The sequence below is a fragment of the Battus philenor genome, unplaced genomic scaffold (genome assembly GCF_028537555.1).
Source record: "Battus philenor isolate CCGP_79_NKW_IND1 unplaced genomic scaffold, ilBatPhil1.0.hap1 SCAF_28, whole genome shotgun sequence".
NCBI lineage: Eukaryota > Metazoa > Arthropoda > Insecta > Lepidoptera > Papilionidae > Battus > Battus philenor.
In genome coordinates this window covers 2,934,426-2,946,940 of record NW_027181691.1, presented here as the reverse complement: position 1 = coordinate 2,946,940, position 12,515 = coordinate 2,934,426, and the positions used below count along the sequence as shown (strand labels likewise).

Genomic DNA, 12,515 nt, shown 5'->3' with positions numbered 1-12,515 from the left:
CATGGATTTTAATACCTAATATTGCATGCTTTATCTCCATGGATCTATGATACACATTGTGATGTAACTATCATCATCATATAAGCCGATAGACGCCTCCGCAAAGTATACGCCTCCGCCAAAAGGTCACCTCGATGATCTTGAGACTTCCAGCGACTTGACTTTCGCGACCTTAACTATGTTAAGTAAGAAAAGGACCAATATTAAGCCACTTCCGCACATGCAGTGGTAGTCGTGCAACAAAGTGCACCGCCTGCCAGCCTGCTGATAAATGCGCATGCGGCAAACAATGCGAATTACACAACTACCACCGTTAAATTACTCCAACTTCAGTGACTGCATGTGCGGAAGTGGCTAAATATTGGTCCTTTTCTTACTTGGGATGGACTTCTACAAATTAACGCCTGATTCCATTCAATACTTGAATATGTCATCGCTCCACAAAGTGTGGAACCTGCCTACGTCATGTCTACCGCCTTGTATTTTTAATGTCATCTTGTAATTACTTATTTAATCAAAATACAAACTAACCAACTAGTTTATAATAAAAAAAAATTCTCTCCAATATTCAACGCTTGCGAAATCTACACCTTTAACATATTGATATTTTTTACCTTAGTTACATTGCTAGAAAACAAAACTCAAGGAAACTCGATAAACTGGTTGTTGAAAGTCAAAATGATGGTAAAAGAGGAAAATATTGTATTAAATTTGAATTATATCTATAAAGTGTTTTGCTATAGTAATAATAACTTCACAAATCGGTAGACAGTTATAAGCGTCAGACATCGACAAAGATATCGCATCAATTTTAACACATTCGCGTTTGAATCAAATACATTGAAACTGTAGTGAAAGATAATTGTAATCTATTACGCGACCTAGAGATAACATCGCGTGTAACAGTATCAATATAGACGTCAGTCAAAACGTACGGAACATAGAATGAGGTTTTTGTTGCTTATGTAAGTATGTATAATTAACTATTTTTCGAATAAAATTATAATCTATATTTTTATTAATAATCGTCAACTTGTCAGGCAATAGACGCCCACTACACGATAGCGATCTAAATATTCTAGGATATACCTAATTGAATTTATAATACTTATTTCTATATTACAGATTGAATTTAAAAACACTTGGCATATATGGTCGTTTTAAAATTGCATTATTTATGAATTATCATTTACATATATTTTGTAAACACCTGATTCTTCTTTACAAATTAGTCGCCCACTTCAAGGCTTAATCCTTTGCCAAAGATCGCCACGATGACTGATCTTGCACTTCCCGCGACCAAACAGTGAAGGGCCTACCCTCGCATCCACCAGCTCGTGGTTGCCACTCGAGAACCCTAAGCGACGAGCCCTGCCAGTTACTATTTCAGATGACCAATTCTCTGATCTATGTCCTGAACCTTGGTTTTTCTACGGATCTTCTGAGATAACAATCAGCCAATATCTTCAACTATAATCTAAATCTAGATGTAAAGTATAAACAGTTAAAGTATGTTATATACATTCTAATAGAAGTACAGAATAAAAGTACGTATATGAGTGAAAAGTTGTTGAGTGTGTGTGGTTATGTATGTGTGTGTGCAAAACTGTGACCTAAAATGATAATTACAATTAAGATAGAATAGAAGATAGGTTTTTTATATCATTTACATTTCCTTTCATTCTCTTACCATTTATTTACATTCCATTTACACCTCTCTTCTCTTCCTTAATTTTTTTATTTCTTTTATCATCACAGTTTGTTACAATTTCAGTTGTTACAATTTTATTTCGCGACTCTTTTACTTTAGCTGTATTATTTATTTATTTTATTTTATTTTAATTAACAATTTATCTTTTCCTTATTCTTACTTTGCCTTTTTCCTTATAAACTCCTTAGAGATTATAATTGTTGCTTTACTAGCATCTAACGATTTTTTTTTAATTTAACTATATAAATTATAAATTGATTAAACCCAAACAAATATGCGCTGGTTTTGAAGAGACGAATAATTAAAACATATTAAGGATAAATATATATCTTGACTATAAAAATTTCGACACTTGATAGCATATGACAAAAGGGTTTACCATAAAAATAACAAAAATAATATATTTAATTCGTGTAGAGTTTTAGGAACAGAGATAGTCTCCATCCTTATTGAAGTAAAATATGTGAAATAACAGGAAGAAGTAGTTCCGACGGATGTTCCAGGCGGAATGATTATATTTACTTTTTTATTTAGAATACACTATTTCCCAGAGGCATTAGCGGTCTCCGCGGGTTCGAGATGACGGAACCTCTTTCATTAGCGACTCTTGCAACTGACATCCCTAGATCCTCCTTCTTGCCTCCGTAGACTAAAAAGATTCGGTTCGGGTCGCTACAATCTACTCAAATACCGGATTTGAAAGCCGCCGAAGCCTTATCTTAAAGCAGCATGTATCCACCTTATGGGCGGACGTCCCACACTGTGTTCGCCGGTCTGTCTTCTCCATCCCAGAACTTCAAGACTACCTTTTTTTTCTGGTTTCGGTGGGAGAAATCTTCCGATGTTCAAGATGCCTCGCCTCTGGGGGGAGGACAGGGGTATGTGGGATTCCTACCAACTAACCCCCCCCCCCTCAGCGCTATACGGAGGACCGCGGTATCTCCCGGTCAGGGATCGCCACGCGATCTTCCTTCGCGCCGTGCTATTTTTTCGATAGCCCGTCCCGGGGTATGAGTGTATACGCTACCCCCGAAACCCTCGTGGTGCTATCACGATTGTTCGAGACCAAGTCGAACCACCGTCCGCCTCCGAGTCGCCGAAGCTAGTGGGAGTTTAGGGCCCCCACCCTAAACTCTTGCTACTCCGAAGGCCTCGTTTATGGTAGGGGAGCACCAATCTCCGGAGGTCCGTCGCGAGGCGCATCCCTGCGCTAACGGCGTCGTCTCCGAGCGGGATCTTTCCTCCGCCGATCTTGTTCGGCCGCCACCTTCTGGACCAAGACGGTCTCACAGAAAGAGGCCACGGCCCACCACGCCGATGACACGCTCAGCATCGCCGACACGACTGCTAGCAAAGGAAAGGTCCTGTCCGATCTCGTCCGCCAGGATCCGCCGCTCCGACTGCCATGCCGGGAAGGCTATCTTTTCTAAGCGCTCACGGCCTGCCCATTACCACTTCCAATTCCCAATTAGCGATCTAATATGCTCTTACTTTTAATCATACCTTTTTGTGCCATTTCAAGACACAAACTGGCGCATTTTATTAATCTAGTACGAGTAATTTAATTAACTGCGGTGCCTTTTAATAGAGAATTTAATTTCACACTCCTGCTTAACAGAAGACAGACGCACGTTGTTATAAAACGGACGACCATAATGTATATTTTAATAAAAGTATTAAAAAGATAAAAGTAAAAATATAGTTATGAGCAGGCGTTTTTATCACTTCTTTTTCGAAGGCACGATAATTATCAAATAATGAAAGTGTATAATTTTTTTGTGCTCACGCCATATTCCGCTGTTCTGTAAACAAAATCGAATTACATTTTTTTAGTGTTTAATAACGTTATGGCAATATAATTAATTTAAATAATGTTGTCCTATTTTACATACTCTTTTATTTTATTTATATTCTTTCTTTTTTTCAGTTATTATCAAAATTTTCCCTTTGGGTACACCGTGTGTCCTCGCGTACCACAATAAAGCTCTAGTTATAAATAAAAACAGGTCATTATTTCAGACTCCTCGCTGCAGGTTGCGATGCAAACTCAACAAGGCGACAAAGAAAATTTCCAGATGACTTTATATTCGGAGCGGCAACCGCTGCTTATCAAATCGAGGGGGCTTGGAATACTGACGGTAAATAATAGCTACCACAGATACTATACTTTCCGTGTTTTATATTCTTTTATCTCTTCTGAAATACAAGTAGTCAACTAAAACTAACAATTTTTCGCTGCAATGTGATCATTTCTGATAGTTTTAACTAATATACTATAATTTTAAATCAATACAAAACTAATAATGATAAACGTGCTTTTTTGCGTCGTATCATGTCACTTATAATGATCATTTGTCTGACGATCATCATCTGTGATGATCATGTATATGTTTATTATGTAAGAAAAGGACCAATATTTAGCCACTTCCGCACATGCAGTGGTAGTCGTGCAATGAAATGCACCGCCCGCCAGCCCGCTGATAAATGCGTATGTGGCCATTTATTTACATTCCATTCACACTTCTCTCCTTTTTTCTTTTTATTTCTTTTATTATCACATTTTGCTACAACTTGAGTTGCTACAATTTTATTTCGCGACTCTTACACTTCAGCTATATTATTTTTATTTTATTTTAATAAACAATTTATTTTTCCTTATTCTTACTTTGTATTTTTACTTTTAAACTCCTTAGAGATTATTATTCTTGCTCTGCTAGCATCTAGCGACTTATAAATTGAATTCGTTTATTTAATGGAATCAGGCGTTATTTTGCGGAAGTCCATCCTTAGTAAGAAAAGGACCAATATTTAGCCACTTCCGCACATGCAGTGGTAGTCGTACAACAAAATGCACCGCCCGCCAGCCCGCTGATAAATGCGTATGCGGCAAACAATGCGAATCACACAACCGCCACCACCAAATTACTCAACACGTGTTTCACCCCTCCGGAGTCAACTCTGTGTTTGGCACTAATTGGTGTAACATAACTCCTGAAGATGCCCCGTGGAGGGCATACATCTTTTTAATATTATTTTTTGGTCACCATACACCACTAGTGGCCCTAAAAGGGCTGAGACCTTTTACCACCCTATTTACAATTTTTTTCCTTTCTTTATTTCTTAGTAACTAACAACAAGTTACCTTAACTCTGACATTTGTTATTGTCTTTTATGTTTTAATTATTTATGTGTGTCATCCATTAGTTAAAAGATTGCATTAAAAGATAGCATTTTAAATGATAGTAGAGCTAATTGTTTCGGCTATCTACATCTAATTAATTCCTTACTTATTCAAACTTTTTTCTATATAAAATTAACTTAGCTTTCTATGTTATTTATCACTTATTTAGATATGTTGTATCATTTTCAATTTTCCTATCTATATAATAAAAACTTAATCTCCGGCTCAGGGGCGGCTTAACCTATAGTGCAAGGCGTGCAATGCTCACGGCTGAGATGGTGGCTTTTTCTTTTCTATTTCACTGTCCATAAAACTTTAAATACAAGATGAAACATAAACTGTCGCGGTTCGCCGCTTAGTTTCGCAACAGAGATGTGCTACAGGCATAAAAACAATGAGGGTTATTCTGCCGTCATAAGAAGAAAGGTAGTAGTTAATACTATACTGTAAGCTTACAGTATACCTACTTATAAGATTATACGACGCTAAAGTTAATAGTTATAGCCGCGGGGGTGAGTGGGGTCAGGCCTAGGGGGTGCCAGGGTTTCATTGCACACAGGCGCTACACCAGCTAGAGCCGGCCCTGCTGCGGCTCCTGATAATCCAGCTGCGGCAAATTTTATTTAGCGGTGAATGATGTCGGTTGTTTAATTTATAAGCTTTTTTGTGTACTTAAAGCTACGAGTAACTATATTAAACATCATATTTAGGCAAAGGAGAAAACTTTTGGGATTACTTAACCCACAATAAACCCACCATCATCGAGGACCTGAGTAACGCCGACGTGGCAGCTGACTCCTACCACAACTACAAGCGGGACGTTGAAATGACGAGGGAACTCGGTCTGGACGTGTACCGCTTCTCCATATCCTGGGCCAGAATCTTACCAAATGGATTCCCGAATAAGATTAACAAAGCCGGTGTCGAATTCTATAATAATTATATAGATGAAATGATAAAACATGGAATAATTCCCATGGTTACTATCTACCATATGGACCTGCCACAAAAGCTTCAAGATTTAGGTGGTTTCCTAAATCCGCTGTTCCCTCAATGGTTCGAAGATTACTCTCGCGTTGTGTACGAACTTTTCGGTGATAGAGTCAAGTACTGGATTACCTTCAACGAGCCCAGGGAAGTGTGTTACTTAGGGTATGACTCGTTTACAATGGCGCCAATGCTAAACGCCACCGGTATTGGAGCGTATCTCTGCGCGAAGCACTTGCTATTGGCTCATGCTAGATCATACTACCTTTACAAGAATGAGTTCGCAGGCGATGACGGAATATGTGGAATTACGTATGCCGTCATTTGGCATGGACCTTTAACTGATTCTGATGAGGACGAGTTCGCTGCTGAATTGCTGCGACAAGCTGATGTAAGACTTTCTTCTTTATTTTTAATATCAATTACATATTACTCAGTCGGTGGGTGCCCTCGGCGGGATTCTCGTTTCTCTGGAAAGGATTTTCTGCTTCCTTATGGGATTTTGACGAATTTTGGCCTTGACTGCATTAACGGTCTCGTTTGTTCGAATAGATCGCAGTTGACCGGATCTCTTACGGTCATCAACAGACATGGTTTCAGTGTACCATGAATAATCGGCTAATCCCTAGCTTTTTCAATGTATCAAAAATGTCGGCTGGCTTCTTACCTACTTTGTTCAGTACAATTACTGCAATCCTATTCCCTTTAGTGCCACACTCCATTTTAAAACAAATATTTTCTTAACAAAAAATAATAATGCGGGAAAAAATCCATTTTCTTTTTGTAAAAGAGAATGTTCGAAATTCGAATTAATATTTTTTTTGATGTATGTAAACAGCCAGTTACAAAATTTATGGCTAGACTAGATATATATATATAGTCTTATACGAAAATATTTTAATGAAGCTAAAACGGCAAACCATTATTACCACACATTATTACCACCATTATACCACATATTACGATATAACTCGGAAACGAAATTGTCTCAAGTAGAATTGTAATATCAAATAATATGTTATTTGCGAGAAAAATGTTAGGTAAGTTCTCAGTAATGGATATTGCTTTTTTATGAACTTATTTACGGTTACGTCTTATTACCATAATTTATTTTATAGAATTTATCACATACTAAGCCAATATGACTCAAATAAAACTGTAAAAAACTATTGCGCTAAAGGCATTGGCAGAAATGTACACAAGAATAATATCGTTTAGCATTTTTACTGATAACGGTCAATATCAAATTTGGCACTAATAACATCGTAAAGAGTATTATTATTTAAAACGTTTAATTTTTATTCTATTCAAATCTATTTTTCGTAATAACTCAGATAATTCCTACAATATATAAATAGCAATTAAAAACGAGGATGCAGAAAAAAATAGCTTTCATTAGGTTTGTAGATAGTAGACCTAGTAGATTGTATATCCAGTCAGACAAATAAAACATTTTCAAAATGTAATTTTGGTATATGTACAGTATATATATATATATATATATATATATATATATATATACATAAGCGTGTAGAAAAAGAGTTATTTTAATATTACAAACTTACAATCCAATTTTATTTATTGGTATAGATTAATTAGTAAAGTAATTCTCCATTTATGGCGGGACCAAAGAAAGTAAGGATTCACTTTATTTATATTTATAAATTTTAATATCAAAATTAAAACATGACAGGAAAACATAATGAGCAGTGCAGATTGTTAATCTGCTTTAACGAAAAAATCTTTCACAGGCGATGTCCACGTGATTTACAATATACACAAAACTTAAAGACGTTAAAGTTTGATAATACTCATGGCAGGGGCCTGGTCCTAAGTCAGCGACATCCAAACTGTCTCTTGAACAATAGAGTACCACATTTGTTAAATTATAAATCACTACGCGCCCTACTTTTTGTTTCTTTGCGTTTGTTTGTATAAAAAAACTATACTATAATTAATATACTTTAATATTTAATGGAATCAGGCGTTACCTTGCGGAAGTCCATCCTAAGTAAGAAAAAGACCAATATTTAGCCACTTCCGCACATGTAGTGGTAGTCGTGCAACAAAGTGCACCGCCCGCCAGTCACCGTCAAATCACTCAACACGTGTTTCACCCCTCCACGGGTCATCTTCAGGAGTTATGTTACACCGATTAGTGCCAAACACAGAGTGTTGCCAAACACGCATTTGTTAGCGGGCTGGCGAGCGGTGCACTTTGTTGCACATTGGTTCTTTTCTTACTTAATATACTTTACACATAATATAAATTTGTACATCCGAAGAATAACTTTTTCAGCAGAAATGATTTTATTATTACAATATGATATTTCTGTACGCCTTTATGTTTACGTTTGATTACAAAATTACCTTGACTTCGTCTTCACTTCAAAATTTCCTACATTCACAGTGGGGTCTTTACTCCGAACCGATATTCTCCGAAGAAGGTGGGTTCCCTAAAGAACTGAAGGCATTAGTCGACAAAAAGAGCGCAGAACAAGGGTACCCAAGATCCAGGATGCCGGAGTTCACACAAGAAGAGATAGAGTTCGTGAAGAGATCCTCTGATTTCTTTGGTATAAACCATTACACAGCTGTTTTGGTCTCTGCAACGGAATACCTGGAAGAGCATCCTGTGCCTTCGTTGTATGATGACATTAACGTTGGGACTTTTAGTCCTGAGGAATGGATACCCTCTGCTTCGTCGTGGTTAATGGTGAGACGGTCGTCAAATTTATAATTTAAGTTGTTTTTGATCAAGACATGGGTAGGATAAGGCTTAGATCCTGAGTTTTAGAAATAAATCATCATCACCACAGCCGCAGGAGGTTCACTACTAAATACAGGCTTTCATCATAGATTTCCAATAAGATTGGTTAAAAGTGTCCTCCATCATCCGTTTTCAGACGTTCTTAACAAGGTCATCTGTCCACTTCCAAGGTGGTCGCCTCTCGCTGCGCTTGTCACAGTTTCCACTCCAAAATCTTAAAAGCCCCGGAAACTATTGGTTTTGCGATCTGTGTGGCCTGCTCGATGGCCCTTCAACTCGCCAATCCTTAAAAAACTAACACAATATTATAATTAGTAATGTATTATCGTGTACAATATTGCCACAAGTAATTAAAAAAAAAAACACCGAGAAACGCCGAAACAATGAACGTCGCGCTTTTGTGATTTTTTAAATAAAAACATTCCGTTCGGAAATCTAGTCTATTTACTTCACTCAAGATACATACGGTGCTCCTAAATTATTATAGAGACGGCTTCAAAGCTCATTAAAGAGTTAGTGGCTTATTAAAAGACGTTTGTGACACTTTATCAATTTATTTAACACACAAACAAATTTTTATTAGCGCTTGAGGGCGAGCAAAAAGGACGTGCATTCGTCGTGGGGCTCTGGGGCGCACTGTGCTCTGCGACCGAGTGAAAGCGGGCAATAGAACAAAGGCGCAAAAGAAACAAAAGAAACAAAAGTAATAAAATGTCTGCGCCCGCGTCACCGGTGCGTGCATGTGCTCGCTGCACTAATTCGGCACACTAAGTTCGCCCGTCGGCTACGCTCGCCCACAAAATCTTACACCTATTATTCATTCAGACATCACATCAGTGTATATACGACTCCCACAACATTATAAATGTATCATGATCATCATTCCAGCTATAGGACCTTCGCTGTTAGATAGAGCCTCCCCCCCTATAGATTTCCAACAGGACTGCTTGGAAGCGACCTGAATCGAGCGTATTCCGGTGACTATACAAAGGTCGTCTGCCAACTTGTAACATCGACATATACGCTGCGGTTTATGATCCGTGGTTTACTCCTTCATAAATGTACATATTAATCATTAATAATATTACAGCAAGCACCGGACAGTCTTTTAAATGTCCTGCTTCACATAAAGAACAAGTACAACAACCCTGCGGTCGTCATCACCGAGAATGGTTGGTCCACTACCCTTGAAGATGGACTGAAAGACGACGCCAGAGTCAACTACTACAGAGCTGCTTTGGAGAACGCTCTGGACGCTTTGGACGCTGGTGTTGACCTCAAGGGCTACATGGCGTGGAGCTTGATGGATAGCTTTGAATGGACGCAAGGGTACACGTAAGTTGTTTTAAATAACTGAACTTGTCTGATTTTCTGAGAGACTTAGAACCTTAAGACAAATTTTTTCAATAAATGTGTGGTATCCATGATGATTTACGACATGTAAGAGGAACCGGAAAATAATGTCATTTCTGTCGACAAATTCATCGAAAGGCCGATTGATTTTTACCGCTCCAGCATTCAAAATTTGTTTATTAGACGGCAGAAGGTTGTTGATTACAAAAGTGAATATATAGTTGAGTAGAAATAAAAACTTGTTAAAAATGTAGTCGTGTGAATTTAACTTAAGAAAGCGACATTACTTACCGGTACTCCTAATAGAAACGAGGTTTACCACTCTGGCATGCTTATAGTCGCACAAGTCACGGAGATGGCTATGCTCTAGATATTTCTACGAGAACCATAATTATTATACATAAGTTGAAGTAGCAGTGGCGAGCAGAATTGATAACTGGTGGGGCCTTTAATATCTGGAGTGGGTATGACGGAACAGCAAATCCAACGTAGAACATCGTGTGTTAACGTTGGATTTACGCCGATTAAAACCGGTCCTATTGCAAATCCCTAGAGGAGGCTCTAGTAAGATAATGATCGTTCTATGGTTAAAAAGGTGATGATGATGATGAACTCTAGTGTAATTCGCATTTCATTGAACATATTGGAAAAGTAATTACATCCTCTACTTTGCTTCATATTCCTCAATACAGAGAATCGTAATTTTTTCGGAAAATTACCCGCGCACCACGTTTGGCCATTTTTGCCGATTCTGACTGTGTGTATCGCTACGGCTACTATTGTATCGAGCGTGATGCGTATCAGCGCTGGGGGCAGTGGACTTATGATCGCTGTTCATCCACTTTTTCGGTGATCAAAAGTTCCACGTTTTCACATCTTTTCTGGCTATGTATCCGAAAATTTCGATAATCTTTGTATATAGTGTATTAACGAATGGGTACTCTAAGTTAGATCATAGATGCGATTGTTGTTACATACCAAATTTGTTACTTTTCTGGTGATCAAAAGCTTGTACAATACTGTGATTAAAAAGTAAGGAGAATTTATTTATAAAATGCAAAATCTTTATTTATTCTTCCAATTTCATCCTCTTCAAATTTAATCACCGTCAGATAAAACACACTTTCGCCAACTCTTTACCCAGTTCTTGAAACAGTCAAAATCTTTTTTCAGTACTCTTAAACCGTGCCAAAACGGCATCCGCTCAATTGCCTTTTGAGTTTTTTTTAATAGCCTGAAGTCACACGAAGCCAGATCAGGCGAAGAATGTGGTTGCGGAACGATAAGAGTCAAATTTTTGACGCGTTTGTGACCAAAAACATTGTTCAAAATGGTTAGTGCTGTATAAAATGATATCCCAACTTATCACAAACAGACTCTTGGCAAATGGTATAGATAGTCCTAACAGCCTAAGAAAAAATATATACCTGCCTACCTAATGCCCGAGAGTTTGAAATGACAATCTCATCTTACTTTTTGATCATAGTAGTATATCAAATGTTCGTTTATTTGTTTCTTAACGTTAAGAATGCTGTCAATCATTAATGTCTGCACTTTGAACATCGTCTGACTTTGTTTAGATTTTCACAGACACTTCTTTAAGAACCACCATTTCTATAGTAAATACCTGGAGTAAGCCTATGTTCAGTGGTAGACGTTCTATAGCTGCAATAATGATTATTATGATGAGAATGATATTTTTACTACAGGGAACGTTTTGGGCTGTACGAAGTTGACTTTGAAGACCCAGCCCGGACCAGAACGCCCAGGAAGTCAGCGTTCGTTTACAAAGAAATCCTCAGGACGCGTGTGATCGACCACGATTACGAACCTGACTCCATGATCATGACCATCGACGAGGGACACTAGACTGAAGATTGAATATCGGATAATAAAAATAAAAACTATTTTAACTTATTTCTAAAATGAGTCTTCCTATAAACTTCAAAGTTAGGAAAGTAATGACCAAACCTTGTTGTGTATAATTAATCTCACCTCTTTAAACACACAAAGTGGATATATTTACTGATAATAATTACAAATACTAAGGCAATCAGCTAAACACTTTTGAAGTAGGCAATTAAGATATTGAAATTTCGCCCCTCCATTACATAACTAAATTCATATCGTGTTGTGGTATTTTTAGTCAAATGAAATTATTTTACATCAACTCTAAAAGTTTTTTTAAGATAGCTTGAATAAATACAATTTATGTGACTGTGTGAGCAGTGGCAATCCTATATAATTAATGCATAAATTATATATAAGACTGGACATCGAGAGTCGAACTTGCGACCTACGGTCTCAAGTGTCAGTCCTCTACTGCTGGGACATCACTATTCAATATTTTACTCCACGGGCCCTGAAAACTTTTATGAATTGTTAACTTTGTTAAAAAAAATTCACCTCATGTTAGTTCAAATTTTATACATCAATGATTAACTTCACTTCAATCACATGATACAAAAGGCTCAGTATTCAGGTACTTTGAGACAAAGAATCACGTCGTATTA

The 12,515-nt window shown here is 37.5% G+C and overlaps 1 protein-coding gene across 1 annotated transcript; it reads left to right on the top strand.

Annotated features, from left to right (window-relative positions):
* Positions 1 to 776: 776 nt before the first annotated feature.
* On the top strand, positions 777 to 11,893 carry LOC137926009 (myrosinase 1-like). Its single transcript, XM_068769528.1, has 6 exons — positions 777 to 965; positions 3,731 to 3,849; positions 5,603 to 6,270; positions 8,290 to 8,595; positions 9,740 to 9,984; positions 11,712 to 11,893. Exons 1-6 carry the CDS (start codon positions 946 to 948, stop codon positions 11,869 to 11,871), a joined length of 1,518 nt encoding a protein of 505 aa, XP_068625629.1. The 5' UTR covers positions 777 to 945; the 3' UTR covers positions 11,872 to 11,893.
* Positions 11,894 to 12,515: the final 622 nt, after the last annotated feature.